The sequence below is a fragment of the Siniperca chuatsi genome, linkage group LG16 (genome assembly GCF_020085105.1).
Source record: "Siniperca chuatsi isolate FFG_IHB_CAS linkage group LG16, ASM2008510v1, whole genome shotgun sequence".
Classification (NCBI taxonomy): Eukaryota; Metazoa; Chordata; class Actinopteri; order Centrarchiformes; family Sinipercidae; genus Siniperca; species Siniperca chuatsi.
This window is the reverse complement of record NC_058057.1, coordinates 12,920,774-12,936,671: the sequence shown is the minus strand read 5'-3', so window position 1 is coordinate 12,936,671 and position 15,898 is coordinate 12,920,774. Positions and strand designations below refer to the sequence as shown.

Sequence of the window (15,898 nt, the reverse complement as noted above, 5' to 3'; positions counted from 1 at the left end):
CAAAAAGGAAAACATTAGTGACCTCCTACTGTACCAGCCACTTGCTGCATGCTGTGTAGGGCCAAGAGATGATAATAAAGAGGGGAGAGCACTTAAAATGTGTGTGTTTGTGTGTGTCTGTGGTGGACCGAGGGATAGTAAATAGTAAAAATGAAGCATTTAATTGTTCTTAGGATCGTACACCAGTTAATTCATTAAAGAATTGCTGAAGAGGGAATGGGGAATAAAAAGCTTGCTTACCGCTCGCTAACAGTCAGTTAGTCGCTTGTTAGCTTGGTCACATACGAGACAATAAGCAATTATTCAAAAAATGTATTTGTCGACTCCTGTCTCATAACTGTTTGTAAACTATGTTTCTTTTACGGAGCCGTTTATACTCTGACAGAGGAGGTTAAATTAAAGTGGATGGCACGGCACAACAAGCTACAATAGCTTCCTCCATTTTGGACTCTCCGCCTCTCCGTTCTTTCAAAGGTCAGCGCTGTCAAGGCAGCGCGTTAGGAAAAAAATTTGAATAAACATATGGACCAACCTACAGCACAATCAGTTTTCTGTGCAATGAGGGATTATTATCTTGGGTGCTCCCACTTTTGGTTTGGCCTACAAATAAAGTGATAATGTGGCAAAATTCTTGTTTACAATCTGTGCGATCGTCTCACCGCTCCTTTCTTGCCCTGCCAGACTTTGTTGTAGCAATGTCGCCATATTCCCTGATCTCAGCAAATACTTTCATAGGTATAATGTTATCATAACCAATAGAAATGGTGGCCAAAATATGAAAATAAGATCCCAGTTGTAATAAACTGGAATGATCCTTTAATGCCACCTACTCATCTCTAAACACATTTGTTTATTGCTGCTGTGCGTGTTCCTAAATTTGTGTGTGTGTGTGAGTTATGGATGCACAGAATTATAGCATCTTTACACGCGTATCAGTTTGTGTATATGAGTTTGTTTAAACACATGTCAGTCTGCACTCACATCTATGCACACACCTCTGTGTGTTTTTGTGAGTGTGTCTGTCCCTTTTCTAAATTAGCTGCTTTTAATAGGCTAGGGGCATCAACAGCATCCCAGTCTGCCTCTCAACTCCCTCCCCTCCTCTCGCCACCCCCTTTTGCTTTCCCTCCCCCTCGTAAATTCCTCCAGATGCCTTGTGGGATTCCTGGACCTCCGTGAAATGCGAACTGCCCCTCGTAACTCCTGTCGTAAGCACCCTCGTAACGCGCTTCACCGTGTCTCGTAATGCCCCTCTTCCCCGGAGAGGCCGCAGTAAAGGCTGAGACAGAGGAGCTGTGAGGTTTAATGGGGAGAGTCAGCGCCGTATTAAATATACAGCTAAAAGACATATAGACCCCGGGCAGGATTTGATTAAGCCCTTTTTAGTGCTCAATTCTACAGTTGCTGTTGCTTCTAAGGGCAGTAAAAACATGTATGTTAGCAAAATGTGCACAATATTTTATTTATCATACAGATGTAACTGTGTGATCCTGTATTTTGACGGTTTACATTCCTAAGAAATATGGTCAGTGGTGAAGCAATACCTCTGTAAAGTGCCTTCCTCTTCCTTCTTTGTATCTTCTTCGCCATCTCATCCCCACTTCCTGCAGGCTGAAGTTATCTGGTCTCAGGTGTGTTAATCATGCTGCGTTAATCTGTATTCTGAGAAAAGCATCGGAACGGAACAGAGGGACTATGCTTGCGCTTTGCTGCCAACTTTCCAAATCTTTTTCATTTGGTGATGAAAAGCAGTGTGTGGGGAATTTAACGGGGGCAGCCATGTGTACATTTGTCACAATATCTGAGAAGGGTGGGATTGTTTATACTGAACACATGCTGGTGGTGGCAGCAGTGATGGAGGTGGGGGAGTGCTGCCACAGAACACGGTAACCTGGATCCGTCCGGATCAGATGTCCGTGTTCCTGATCCTGCTGCGCTGTGTGCGTTTTGGAAACCTGTAAAGCCTCCCATGTGAAGATCCAGATAGCCTCATAAGAAGGCTGAGTGATGAAAGCGGCAAAAAATAGATCAATGTCTGAGTAGTCCGTGTTTATCGAACTCTGATGGGCTGTACAGACGAGCAGGGAGGAGGTGTGCGCGTTTGTTCTGTTATCCACCAAAGCTATTCTTGGCCTTTTGGTTGTCAGCACATTCCACTGTGAAGAGTTACACTTATAGCTCTGATGTGTGTGTTTGAATAACAGTCAGATTTGAGCACAAACACACACACAAATATACCCGTATAAAACACACTTTCCCTACATATCGAACAACCAAAGTCGTTTGATTTAATCCAGTGTTTGCCGACAGTTTGTGTTAAATCTGATGACAACACACATGTAAGCACCCTCATCCCTCATCTCACACCTCGGAGTGGCACCTGCCAAGTGCCCAGGATAATCCACACTTACTATTTGCCTCTCATGACATCAGCAGAGGGTCAGGGGGCATTGAGTTTACCCGAACAATCTCTTCTTCGGTACCCCATTCATCTTCTTGAGTACGAGCTCTTCACTTAACCCCAAAACTGCCAACTCACATCTTACCGGACCAAATGTGATGCCCAAAAGTATGAAGCAGGGCTCGACGATATGATCTAAAATCTATATCATGATAATTTGTCACATTTATCTTGATTACAATAAGTGTAAGAATTTTTAAGGACTTAAAGATTCTGGACTGGTTTTTGGGCTGATGGCTGGTTGGTTGGTTTGATGTCATTATTTGTTGTTGTACATAGAAGTTACATTAAATGTGATTCACACTCTTTACTGATTTTGACAAAACAATCCCAACTCAAGGTCCATTTACTAGCTTTTTCTGGAGTTCTCAACTATATTACACATCAGCAGATTTATTACTTCATCAGCAGATGGAGTTTGCACAGTTGTCACGGGGATGGATCTGTTGACATCTGAGCTCAGTAGTTGTTATAATTTCTTCAATAACACTTTGCATCAAAGTTCAGGTGTGACCTTTGAAATAGTTTGACAAAACAATCCCAATTTAAGATTCACTTACTAGCTTTTTCTGGAGCTTTCAACAGTCATAAACATACTTATTTACTGAAAGCTGTGATGAGAGTAAATTTGGGTTGGTTCACAATCTCGATAATTAAATGAACTCAGTTTATCATCCAACCCTAGTTCAAAGGGCACACTTAAAGCCTCAGAAAACTTAGTTTTTCTTAAGTAAGTTTTCTTAAGATTTCTTAAGTATTTACTATTTATTAACAGTTTAACACACAAAAAAGCTAATCTGCTTCATCAGGACTGTGTGGTTTGATCTGATTTGATTAACATTAGCAAACAACCTCACAACAGTCTTCAGATTTTTATTCAAATATTGTTGAACCCTGTTTGGTGTAGGTAAATACGTGAAATCACCTTTTTTCCAATTCGAGCCCCGCCCACTTCAAACCAGTCAGAAGAGCTTAGAGAGAAACTCAAATACACAAATCCCTTATGTAAAACGTCCAAAACAGAAAATGTTGTGTTCATGTAGGACGCCATCGCTCAGACTAAGAAGCTGATTGAGAAAAAATGCTTATATACAGTTCTGTAATGGGACCTTTATGGAGGTGAGGGTCACCTTTAAATGTGGAAGCAGACTGGCATACAACCCCTGAGCATAATATTTGATAATAGTCTTATGGAATAGCCTGTTTGCTTACAGCGCTTTGCTATGAGTGGCTCCCTCTTTCCATCTTACCTTTCTCCTATCTCATGGTACATTAATACACCAATAAAGCAGAAATTCAGATCAGATTGTTGTTATGGTAATAACTTAACTATAAAATGACACAAAATTCACAAACCAATGATGCAAAAAACTAAGAACCCTTCCATAAACTGATACAACCCTACAACACATATTACATGCCTGATTAAGAGGGTAATATTTTATTTAATGTTGTGGATGTTCATGCATGCTCTCCATAAATATCTGCATAAGTTAGAATAAGTACAGAAGGAAGCAGGAATGGAGTATCACTGTGACAAGTGGGCAATAATACCCTCAGAGTGCCTCTTTCAGTTGTGAGAGCCATTATAGATCTATTCAGGGCCACTATGGCCATTTACACTGTGTACTGTAGATCAGGTAACCCAACACCACTACTAAAGGCTTCCTGAGTCACTTTCACACTCGTTGGACACATTTTCTTTAGCCATGCACCTGGTGACTGTTACTCCCAGTATGTGTGTTTCTCCTCTATGAAAATGAATCCAATCAGCTTTTCCTTATCTAGCTGCCCCCCCCCACGCTTAAAAATTCCCATCGGCATGGTGACAAGGTTACCACGATGCTCGATAAGATGAGCAGTTGTCACCGGCAGCTCTAGAGTTCTTAGGTGTCATGTTACAGGATGCGTGCTGCTGTGCCGACATTAGACATGTCCTGTTCTGTTTTCTTTGGGATCGTTAAGACACATGAGCAGATGACTGGGCAACATCCTGTTGGTTGACCGGGTTCAACATGAAGCATCTTTCTGATAACCCATTACCTGTTTGAACTGTAGTCAGTGTCATCAATGCTTTACTGATGGAAAAAGTAACGTCTGCACACTCACTGAACAATAAAGTGGGATTGAAATGTTGTCTATTCAAATAAGTTTGTTGTTTGGAGTCCGTGTGCAGACATGACTCTTTTCATCAATGCTGTGCTCATCAGTGCTAATGCAATATGATGAATTGCTGTCCTTGCATTCTAAATACTCATCTAACTACTCTAATCTGATTCCTTTTGGATTACTTTGTTTCCAGAATCCACAGAATTTCCAAATAAATTATAATATAATATATAATAACATTATAATTTAACTTTTATTTTAAAATTGTAGTCTCACAATCTAGATGCCTTTTTTAATCATTAAATCAAACAAGAAGTTAATTTTATCATGAGCAACTTTTTGCGTGCATATGTATCCAGTGCATGTGAGTGAGTGTTAGCGTTGAGCACTTCACCTTGTGATGTAAGGACACCCGGGTGTGTATATTTTGAGCGTGACTGTTAACACCAAATGCATCATTAATGTCCTGTGTTTGTGTTTCTGTAGGTGTGCGTCTGGACCGGGTTCGAGGCGGCAGACAGAAGTACAAGAGGAGAATAGACGCTGAGAACAGCCCGTATCTGCACCCACAGAACGCCTTGCCACAGAAAAGAACATGTAAGTGTGCGAACAAAAGCTTACATTAACTAAAGTGCATTATGAACAGGACTGTAGAATATAATTATTGAGTAGTGAGTCTATATTAATAGATTCCTTTATTGTAGATATGAGAGGCTCTTATTTTATCTGCGTTGTAGTCTGCGAGTTTGAAACAGTCAAATCATGCTCTCTGTGATGATGTCTGTCATAGCATTGAATCATTTTTGTAGCTAGTATTTGCTAATGAGTTGGCATTAATCAATGCATTAATCAATGCATTAATCAATGCCAACTGTAGTTTTGGAGACGTGGGAAGCTTTGAATGGCTGTAATGAACTTTTGTTGCCGTCCTGGGAAAACCATGTATCTCCAAAACTTCAACTTTTCATGAGCTAAGAAAAACTGCCCCATTTTTTTCAGCATTCTTCAGATATTCCTGTGGGGTTTCAAATGGTTTATTAAGCTTTAGAAGTATGGCTATTTTCTTAACCCCATAAAGGAACTCTTCATCTCTGTTGATTCAAAAATCACCAACTTTGGAGATGCGTGGTTTTCACTGGATAGCAACAAAAAACATTTTTCATTGAATTAAAAAATCCTGTTGGGTCGGGAAACAATTCAGCAGAGATATTTTATTAGTGGTTAAGATAACTTTTCATGCATGCCCACACAATAGCCAGTATCTCTGCTCACTCAGACATTAAAGGACATCACTGATGACTGTGTTGCTTGTTCATTCAATTTTCTTCATATATATATACCCAGTAAATCCACTACGTGAATAACAAAGGATTTTTAAAACTTGAACGTCTCATGCCACTGGGTGACTTTTGATTGTTTCTGATGGTGTTTGTATGCATGTGCTTTTGTGTAACTGGCTATATTAACTGGTTATATTATATATAATCTCAGTGAGATTACCTGATTAACTAGACGTGTTTATGATAATAAAAATCAAATTTTACTCTATCTCTCTCAGTCATTGTTGGTGGTGTGGTAGAAAACAAGGTAGTGTCTCTGCTGCTGGTGGCCGAGCCGGAGGGCATCTTCGCCATGCCGGACCCCACTGTACCTGAGAGCGACATCAAGGCTCTGACCACACTGTGTGACCTGGCTGACAGGGAGCTGGTGGTCAACATCGGCTGGGCAAAACACATCCCAGGTACGATTCAGGCTGAAACCTCTCAGTCTCAGTCAGTCAGTCAGTGGCTCGCTCACACAATCCACCACACACATTAGCTCACATTAAGTCTATAATCAGATCAGAGGAGGAGATTGTTGTGACTTGTGGTTGCCAAGACACTCGCTGGATGCCCAGAGGAGAGAGGGCATGTTGGCGCGGCTGTGTGTTAACTGTCAAGTTATTCTGTGTGTGTGTGTGTGTGTGTGTATGCACTGTAACGCTGTGTGCCATGCCCTTGCTGACCAATGTATGTTCCTAATATATCAACCAGATGACCACTGGCCACCTGGAAATTTTTTATTCATTTCCTGGGCCGTGGCCGTGTCTGAATTACGGAAATCCTCCTGACACTTGGAACACACTTAGCTTCTCCTCTGACACAGGAACAGCAGAAAGGATGTCCAGAGTTTTTTTTTTTCCTTTGGATGAGAGGGTGGAAAGGAGAGGGGAAGTGCATTCTGACAGATTAGTTGGATTAAAACGCTGGTATGCAGCTATGTTGACGGTTGTGATCGTTGGCGGTGCCAACAGAGGTCTGCAGCTCTGCTTTTGATACTTGGCGTTGGAGAACTTTGCAACACCCACAACTCACAACTCCCCTTACACTTATTCGGAAGCACTTTTCATACTTCAGGATGTGTGTTTTGGTTGTGAACTTATTGAAGTGAAAAAAAAATTTACTGACAACACTTGGCCTGCAACCTTTGATTACTTTCATTATCAATTTATCTGCTAAATCTTTTCTGGGTTAATCAGTTCATCGTTTAGTCTTTGAAAAATCAGAAAATAGTGATACATTGCCATTACACTCTAATATAGTACAAGTCAATGGCTTTAAATCGCTCGTTCTTTTCAACCAACAGTCCAAAACCCAGAGAAACACAGTTTGCAATGGTGTAAATGGTGTAAAAATAATTTTTGGCATTTATGCTTTAAATGATTCATTGATTGTCAAAGTTGTTGCCTCTTAAATTTCTGTTCAAATGATTGATTCATCAAGTAATTGTTTCAGCAGTATAACAATTTTGATAACTGATTCATCATTTAGGCCATTTATCAAGCGAAAATACCAAATGTTCGCTGCTCCCAGATTCTCAAATGTGAAGTTCTGCTGCTTTTCTCAGATTTACATGATTATAAATTGAATACATTTGAGTTTTAGACTGTTGGTTGGACAAAGCAAGCAATTTGAAGACTGTCCCCTTGGGATTTGGTAAGTTGTGATGGGCATCTTTCATCATTGTTTGACATTCTATTAATTAAAAGCCGTGGTCCACCAGTGGGTCCGTCATTACAAACTCATGCTATGTCAAAAATGTGAAAAAGGGGAAAACTAGATGTTGAGGAGTTAAACAGTTAATCACAAAAATGCGCAATAGATTAATCAATAATAAAAAGGAATCGTTATGTACCCTGGTATAGATACAAGCTCCAGGAGCGATCAGTATACTAGAGGCATTATCATCTCTCTCAATTTCTCTTCTGTCCTGTTCTCTTATCGTCTTTTTCCTTCTAACTGAAGCCCTGACTGCTTTATCAGCCGTGGTTATCCACACCCAAAACATCACCAGGGAAACACCTGGGTTTTTTGTTGATGTCTTGTCTCTGAAATGCTTACAAAACAAACAAAGCAGGTGTGTGCGTGAGTGTGTGTGTGCTTGTAACTCTGCTATATTTGTCTCTGTATTTCTTCCTACACAGTGGACGTGAAGCAACCATTTGAGTGTGTGTTGGTGTTTGGTGTCCCTCATCAGCATTTCCATTGTTCTGTTAGAAAAGGAAGAAGAGCATCACCATCTCCTCCTCACCCCCCTCCTCACCCCCCAGGCCGCTGCTGTCTGCCTCTTTTCTCCCGTTGTCGGCTCTTTACTGTCAGCCCACGAGACAGACGGAGTTCGACTGATGGGTGTATTTGTAGCCCTTTGCCAATGGAGGGTTTGGCTGGGAGAGCAGAGCAGCGGTGAGAGGCGGCCATACACACAGCAGATACCCACCTGAGGGGCGAGAGATAGACAGGCAGCCATGTATTCATCCAACTGTCAAGCAAACTTTACTTAAAGTTTTGAAATGTCACAAAAAACTAAATAAAACACAACAAAAGGTGTACTTCCATCAGGCGAGTTGAGGCAAATAAATAAGCTTCTTACATGGAACAATTTGCATTCATTTCAAAAAACATTTCAGCATGACTTTAAAACTGTTTTGTTTTTTTTAAATATAATAACGGAATAATTAATAAGGCTACATGACGTTTTCAACACGTGTTTCTCACTAAAACGTTCAGGGCACATTTTCACTTGCTAAACTAACCCAGAGATTAACTGTTGAAACAATTAGTCAATACGTGTTTAAAGCAATAGTTCATATTTTGTGAAATATGCTTATTTCCTTTCTTGCCGAGCGTTAGATGAGAAGATCAATACCACTCTCATGTCTGTAAGATATATATGAAGCTGGAACCAGCCGCTGGTTAGCTTAGCTTAGCATAAAGACTGGAAACGGGGGAAACAGCTAAAGAAAATTTAAATTTGCAGTTTTACTCTGTTTGTTTTTGCTAACTTGGTTACTGCTTTAGAGGTGCTGGTAGGTGGATTTTGTTACCTGCGAACACAGCCAGGCTAGCTGTTTCCAGTTTTTATGCTAAGCTATGCTAACTGGCTGCTGGTGGTAGCTTCTTATTCAACAGACAGATTTATTAGTGGTATCAATCTTGTCATCTAACTCTCGACAAACAAATAAGCGTATATCCTAAAACATCAAACTCCTTTAACAGATGAATAGAACAGATTTTTTCTATTCAGACACCAAACATTCACTGGTTACACCTTTAGAAATGCTGGAAATAGCTTTCCTCTGTTTCTAATCATTATAAAACATTACGTATTTTTGGTTGCTTGTCAGACTAAATTTAATACATTATTTTTGTGCTCAGTTAACATATGATGATGATATGATGTCTTTACTTTTGAGATTCTATAGACTAAATCGAATTTAAAAAATCTAATCAAATTCACCTTTATTAATCAAAAAAGGATTTCATTTGATCAGAGAGAAAAACAGACAGACAGAGGCAAGGAGGCAGAGAAAGAAAATGGCAGATAAAGAGAAAAAGGATGAAGAAAAAGATGAGAGTGACTTGAGATGAGATGACAGAGATCACGAGACAGAAGACAAAATGAAAGGAAGGGACAATAGCATCATTCAAGGAACAGGTTGAGGAGGTAAAACAGACCAAGACAGCTCAACCGGCAGGAGACAAAGAAAGAAAGGTAGATAGAAGAAACATACACACAGAGAATGGATATTTAAAAAAAAGGCTGCCCCCTCCTAGCAGCGTAATGGCCATGTCACATCAGCTCTGGATGAGTGGCAGGCCACACGGCCCCCATCGCTGGCAGGACCAGGGTCCTGGGCAAAGTGGCCGAGGCCATCTGAGTTCTTTGCCCAGGGGGAGGTGAGTGTGATGGGGCTACTGTCCTGGCTGCTCCCCCTCCTCCATGTCTGCTCTTATCAGGCAGATTGACGGTGATGTGGTCTGAAGTCTGAGGGCCAGACTGGCAGATGAGCTGGCTAAAGACCAACTGCCCTCTTTGCTTTTGGCCTTTTTGAGTCTGTGCTGCAAGTTGGCTGTCAAATGTGTGTGTGAGAGCGACTGTGGTGTGACCGGCTGTATGTTGTTGTTGTTTATATGTTACAACTGACACTGGCATGACAATTTTCTTCTCCTTATTGCTTTCAGTGCCCTTTGCTTTGAAAAAAAACATCATTTGACCCTTTAAAATATGATATTTTCTCTTTATTGAAGGTTTAAGTTGTATTTGTCCTTAAAATCTATCAACATATTGGCTGAGATTTCCTCACACAGGCCCAAACACACACGCTCACACAGGTCTCTGTCCCTGATCAATGATCCAGTGCCAGAATTCTGATCCCTATCGACCAATGAAATTGTGCACAGACAGCGTTTCCAATCAATCAGGGAGCGATAGTGGGGAAAGGGGCGCCACTGACGTCCCCAGGGTGATTGTAAAGAGCAGTGGATCCTGATAACAATCACTGATGGTGTCAAAAATACAAACACCTCCCCTTCCTCCCCTTGCTCTGTAAAATCATCTATTTAATTACAGTAAACGTGTGTGTGAGTGTGTGTAAGCAGGTTTATGCGGGGGACATGAGCAGGTTTAATCATGCTCCTGTGGGGTGTAATTGTCAATCAAAGTGGGTGTGTCCAACAGTGTGTAATTAAATTCACCATCTATTCACTCCCTCTGTCCTTTGTTATGTCCTTTGCAATGTGGTCTTCTTACAAGGGAATCATTCTGCCGCAAGAAAATTCTTTATATCATCAATGATATTATTATACTGTATACAAATTATTATTATCATGTAGTCCGTCAACCACTGTTTGAAGTTTTCATTAAGCTAAACCACCGTCGATTTAAGTAAGACGGGAAGAAGATGGAGAGGTCCATCTTAAAACCTGGAAAATAGAAACTTTCCATTTCAGTACAACTACAAAGGATTTTAATGCCCCCCCCCAAAATTTTGTTGTCTAAATCATCAACAATAAAAACACATACCAAGTTAAAGGAATAGTTCAACATTTTGGGAAACACACTTCTTCCCTTTCTTGCAAGAGTTAGGTGAGCTCACTGATACCTCTCTCATATCTGTCTGTTAAATTTGAGACAGTTAGCTTAGCACAAAAACTGGAAGCAGGGGAAACAGCTAGCCTTACCTCTAAAGGTTACAAAATCCGCCTACCAGCACCCTCTAAAGCTAGTATAGGTGGATTTTGTTAGCTCAGGGTGGTAAGGCTAGCTGTTTCCCCCTGCTTCCAGTCTTTATGCAAAGCTAAGCTAAACGCTGGCTGTAGCTTCATATTTAATGGACAGAAAGGGGAGTGGTATCAACCTTCTAACTGACAGCAAGAATTGAATAAGCATATTTCCCAAAATGTCATACCTGCGACAAAGCTCAGTTACTACACCAATGCTAATACTCTATCTAAATGTATATTGAATGTAAGTTCAGTCATCTTCTAAACCATGCTGGAAACTCTGGGAAATCACTAATTAAAATAGAATTTGCAGGTTGAGGGAATGTGGATACAATACAAGAAATAATTTAACCTAATTATTTAAAGGGGTACTCCAGCGATTTAGAATTGCCATTCCATAAAGTTGGGGGACTTTGGGAACAAAGGCCGACATGATTGATTTTTAGTCCCTAGTTCGGTCAGTCTTCAAAAATGCTGGATCCTACAATTCCTATAATGCAACCTAATAGCATCTTAGACCTTTTCTGACTGTTAGATGATCACTTCTTTCAAACTCCATGCCCCCAATATATAAAGCATGTTTTCTGTCAAATATTTGTAGTCTCATGCCCAATCCAAGATGACCCTGATGACCAGGGATTATCTTCTCAGACTTTAGAAAGCTCCCTCCAGACTCACAGAGGACATTATACAGCTGTTTTTTTTTTTACAGGCCTAGTAGGACTAACCATTTTTATCCTCTCATCTTTCTAGGCTTCCCCTCCCTGTCTCTGGCTGACCAGATGAGTCTACTGCAGAGCGGCTGGATGGAGATTTTGATTCTTCGAGTGGTGTTCCGCTCGCTGGCCTTGGAGGACAAGCTGGTGTATGCTGAGGACTACATCATGGACGAGGAGCAGTCGAAGCTGGCTGGGCTGCTTGACCTCAACAACGCCATCCTGCAGCTGGTGAAGAAGTATAAAACCATGGGGCTGGAGAAGGAGGAGTTTGTGGTCCTCAAGGCTATCGCGCTCGCTAACTCAGGTATTAAGTTAGTTATTACAGATTTTAGGCTCTTTGGGTCTGTACCTGCACAATCTTTAGCCATGCTAGCATCGAGGCTCTATGGATGGCAATGTCAGTCGGTTGGTTAGTCAGTCCACTACTTTGGCCTCAGAGCCACTAGCTAGGCTACAGACTGTTAGTTTTGTTCATTTCTATTTACTCTTCTGTATTTTTATGTTTTGTGCAATAAAATTAAAATCTGGAATTAGGTTTTTTGAAATTCTGCTCTTGCTTTGTAAAAATAGTATAACGCGTTTAATCCCTTGACATACCTGAATTCCTCACTTCCACCTCTCCTTATAGACTCCATGCAAATTGAGGACTCAGAGGCAGTTCAGAGACTCCAGGACGTCCTTCACGGGGCCCTACAGGACTATGAGGCCAACCGACACCTAGAGGACCCTCGGCGGGCTGGCAAACTGATCATGACCCTCCCCCTCCTCCGTCAGACGGCTGCTCGTGCTGTCCAGCACTTCTGCAGCATCAAACAGGACGGCCGCGTGCCCATGCACAAACTGTTCCTCGAACTGCTGGAGGCCAAAGCCTGACCCAAACACAGACAGCCGTTCTAACCCCCCAACGCAGGGGTTAGGATAACAGGAAGTGAAGGATAACGGGTAATGTTGGGGTTTGACACCATGTATTTGTCCATTTCAGCTTTGACAAAGTTTTGAATCTCAATCGTCGGGAAGTATGTTCTATAGGCAAGCAGGCAACACCCTTCCTACTCCTCCTGAAAGTTTGAATGGAAGTGAATGAAGCAGTTTAATTTGCATTTAGTGTCTTGAAGATGAGGACATTTTCATTTTTGCTGTTTGTGACTATAATTTTAAGTGCTTCGAACTGCTTCGAAGGTTGAAGACGGGTGGACAAACAGCATAAAAGCAGAAGAAATCGCCTTCTAGAGATATTAAACAGTTATATGCCAAAAGTAGAGCTTCTTTTGTCAAAAGACCACCTGATACTTGAAGATCCTCATGGATTATTTCATCCATCTTGAAGCCTGTTAATCTGCATTCTAGTGTATTTAGAGAGCCTTTTGATGATTTGATTTTGTTTGTCCTTTTTGTATAGAGAAGGTAAATGTGTCCTAAGGGGTAAGTCTTGCCAAAGAGTAAAGACTCATACAATTGAATAATACCAGCATAATGTCCACAATAATATAATGTGGCCTGTAAGACATTCACAGAAACCTGCGTCCCTACTGTGTTGTGTATCGCAAAAATATCTATCTATTCATTACATTCATATATAGATAATTAAAGGGAAGCGATTAAGTGGTCAAAATCTTATAAAACAATAACCGGCCTCCTGATTTTAGAAGAACATTTCAGGGAAAGAGTACTTATTGTCAGGACACAACTGTACGACAGCAACGTGATATTTATTTAAAAGTGGCTCTGTTCGTTTGCTGTTTTTTATTTACTAACGTGGCATTAATGAAGAGTAGATTCATGCAATTACAGTGGATAATAATTTTTTAAAAGATTTTTAAATGATATAATTGTAAGATAATTTTTTACTAGCTTCTCTGCTACAGCACTGATACCTATGTATACCATATCATGAAATTCAAGATGATTATAATTGGAGTACGTACTTGAAGATCATAATGTTGTAGAGTTGTTGTAGACCCATAGATATTAACTTTAACTATGTAAAATGGCTGCCATACTGTATAATCTGGATTAGGGAGGCATTTGATGTCCTTTCTATGGTAGAAGTCTATGTGTAGGATGAAATTTGTGCACTACTTTTCCTTTTAGCCATAAAGATTGGGGCAATTGGTGATGGCGCTCTGTTAATGTATTAGTGTGTTTTGTGTGAAGAGTAGTTATATCTGAAATTTGTCTTTTTCCGCAAACGTTAAATGAAGGGATTAAACTCAGAAGGAATCTCCGTACAGTGAATAAAACGCCCATGTCTTTCTCCTTATTTTAATCAAGGTACTGTGACACTATAATGTGCATACTTTTGTGACAAGATGATGGCAGCAATATGCTGGTTTAAATGTATCTACTGTACGTTTTGCTGTATATACGTCATGTCTTATGCCAACAGAGATGTTTAAAGATGCAAATAAGCTTTGTTTGGAAGAGCTGTCCGTGTTATTTCATTCTCAGGTGGATTCTTGGGCAATAAAGATGATCCCCTTAATGCAAAGCTCATATCATCTGAGTGTCGTCTTTCTCAATAAAGAGAGAAGAGGGACAGAAAGGCTTTGAAACAAATTCTTTAAGAGCTTGTAAGTGGGTGCAGTCCATTCTGCACAGTCTGACAATGGACATTTCAAAGTAAGGGCCATTATGGCACATTTAGGCCATCAGAGCCCAGTTTGATGGAGATTTATAATTAACAGCTATAATGTAAAGTCTAACACTGGCTCCGGGGAGTGCTGGACATCAGATGCCTGTTGAGGCCAATGGAAGCAGAGGTAATGGACTCATCGCTTCATCATACAATCATCCTGAGAAAGAGAAACTCCCTCTCAACATGTATTTAATGTTTTAGGTAAAAAGTAATAATATTTTGGTAATGCTTTGTTTTAATACTCCCCCCCATAATAAATATGTTCAAAACTCATGAAGACATGTTGAGCTTGAAGGTTCATTCTTGACCTTGGAAACTCAATGTCCACTTACTAGATTTGGTCCAAGGCTTTCAGCAGCATCTTGTGGCCTTCATTGATGGATGGAGTTTGCTCAGCTGTCATGGAGCATGAAGAAGTAAATAAATAAATACATTATTATAAATATCATTATATTAAGTACTATATTAATAACTATGATACATACATATTTCATATTCACACAATATATGAAGACATATTTAATACAATTACAACTGTATGACATTATAATGTCAATCATGTATTATACACCAGTCATTCTTATATAAAGGATGCTTCACACAAGCAGTTAAAGTTGTTGACAAATACATTAATAAACATTTAAAATGTTAGAATGTTTATTAACCTTTAATTAAAGCAGGACTATGTCACTTTTGAAAGAAGAAAAAACACATTATTTCTCATACAAATGAAAAGTTGAATTTATAAGCAATAAAACGCACCATTGCTCAATTTATTACACTCAGGTTTTTGCTGCTACAGCCTTACTTTGATCTGGTATAGCTTATAGTGTTAGCTAACTTTAGATAATGCTGTGTAACTGATAATACTGAGTGAGTTCTCGGAGTTCTCTCTATGTTATCTACTTGTGCTACTGTTACACTACACGTTTTAGCATATCCCATAATCGTTACTTGCTGCCACAGTGGCGGCTGTGCAGAAGCTTAAGCTTAAAATAAAGTGCTACCAATATTTTCACACTACTCATTTTGAAAATGTAATTGGAAATTATTGCGGTGGTGCGCAACGCTCTGCCTTTGTTAGACTGGTGATTAAACAAGCAGATATTTTGTAGGATTACATGGTTTTTGATTGAGTTAACAGTCGATAAAGGAAGTATTAACTGGAGAGACAGGCAGCTTTCAGTGGCAATCAGTCACGATTGGTTCTGAGACATGAAGCGTGTGATCTTGTTTATGTGTACAAGGAGAGGAGACATTGCCAGCAAAACCTGAAAAATGAAGATGGATGAATAGATAGAAAGACAAATCAAAATCCAAGGGAACCCATTCGTCCTTTATCCCTCCTTATCTGTCAGCAGAAGCTAAATAATCTCTTTATTTACCTGTGGTTAAAACTCACGGGGTGCACCGAGGAATTTGGAACAAGCTG

The 15,898-nt window shown here is 40.1% G+C and overlaps 1 protein-coding gene across 2 annotated transcripts in view; it reads left to right on the top strand.

The window, feature by feature from the left end:
• LOC122863568 (estrogen-related receptor gamma-like) overlaps positions 1-14,324 on the top strand; it is a 31,690-nt gene extending 17,366 nt beyond the window's left edge. For both annotated transcript variants that reach the window (XM_044170160.1, XM_044170159.1), the window contains exons 5-8: positions 5,057-5,167; positions 6,129-6,311; positions 11,866-12,135; positions 12,460-14,324. In XM_044170160.1, coding sequence (XP_044026095.1) covers positions 5,057-5,167; positions 6,129-6,311; positions 11,866-12,135; positions 12,460-12,704 — 809 coding nt within the window. In that variant the 3' untranslated portion in view covers positions 12,705-14,324. The remainder of the gene's footprint in view (positions 1-5,056; positions 5,168-6,128; positions 6,312-11,865; positions 12,136-12,459) is intronic.
• The last annotated feature ends 1,574 nt before the right edge of the window (positions 14,325-15,898 follow it).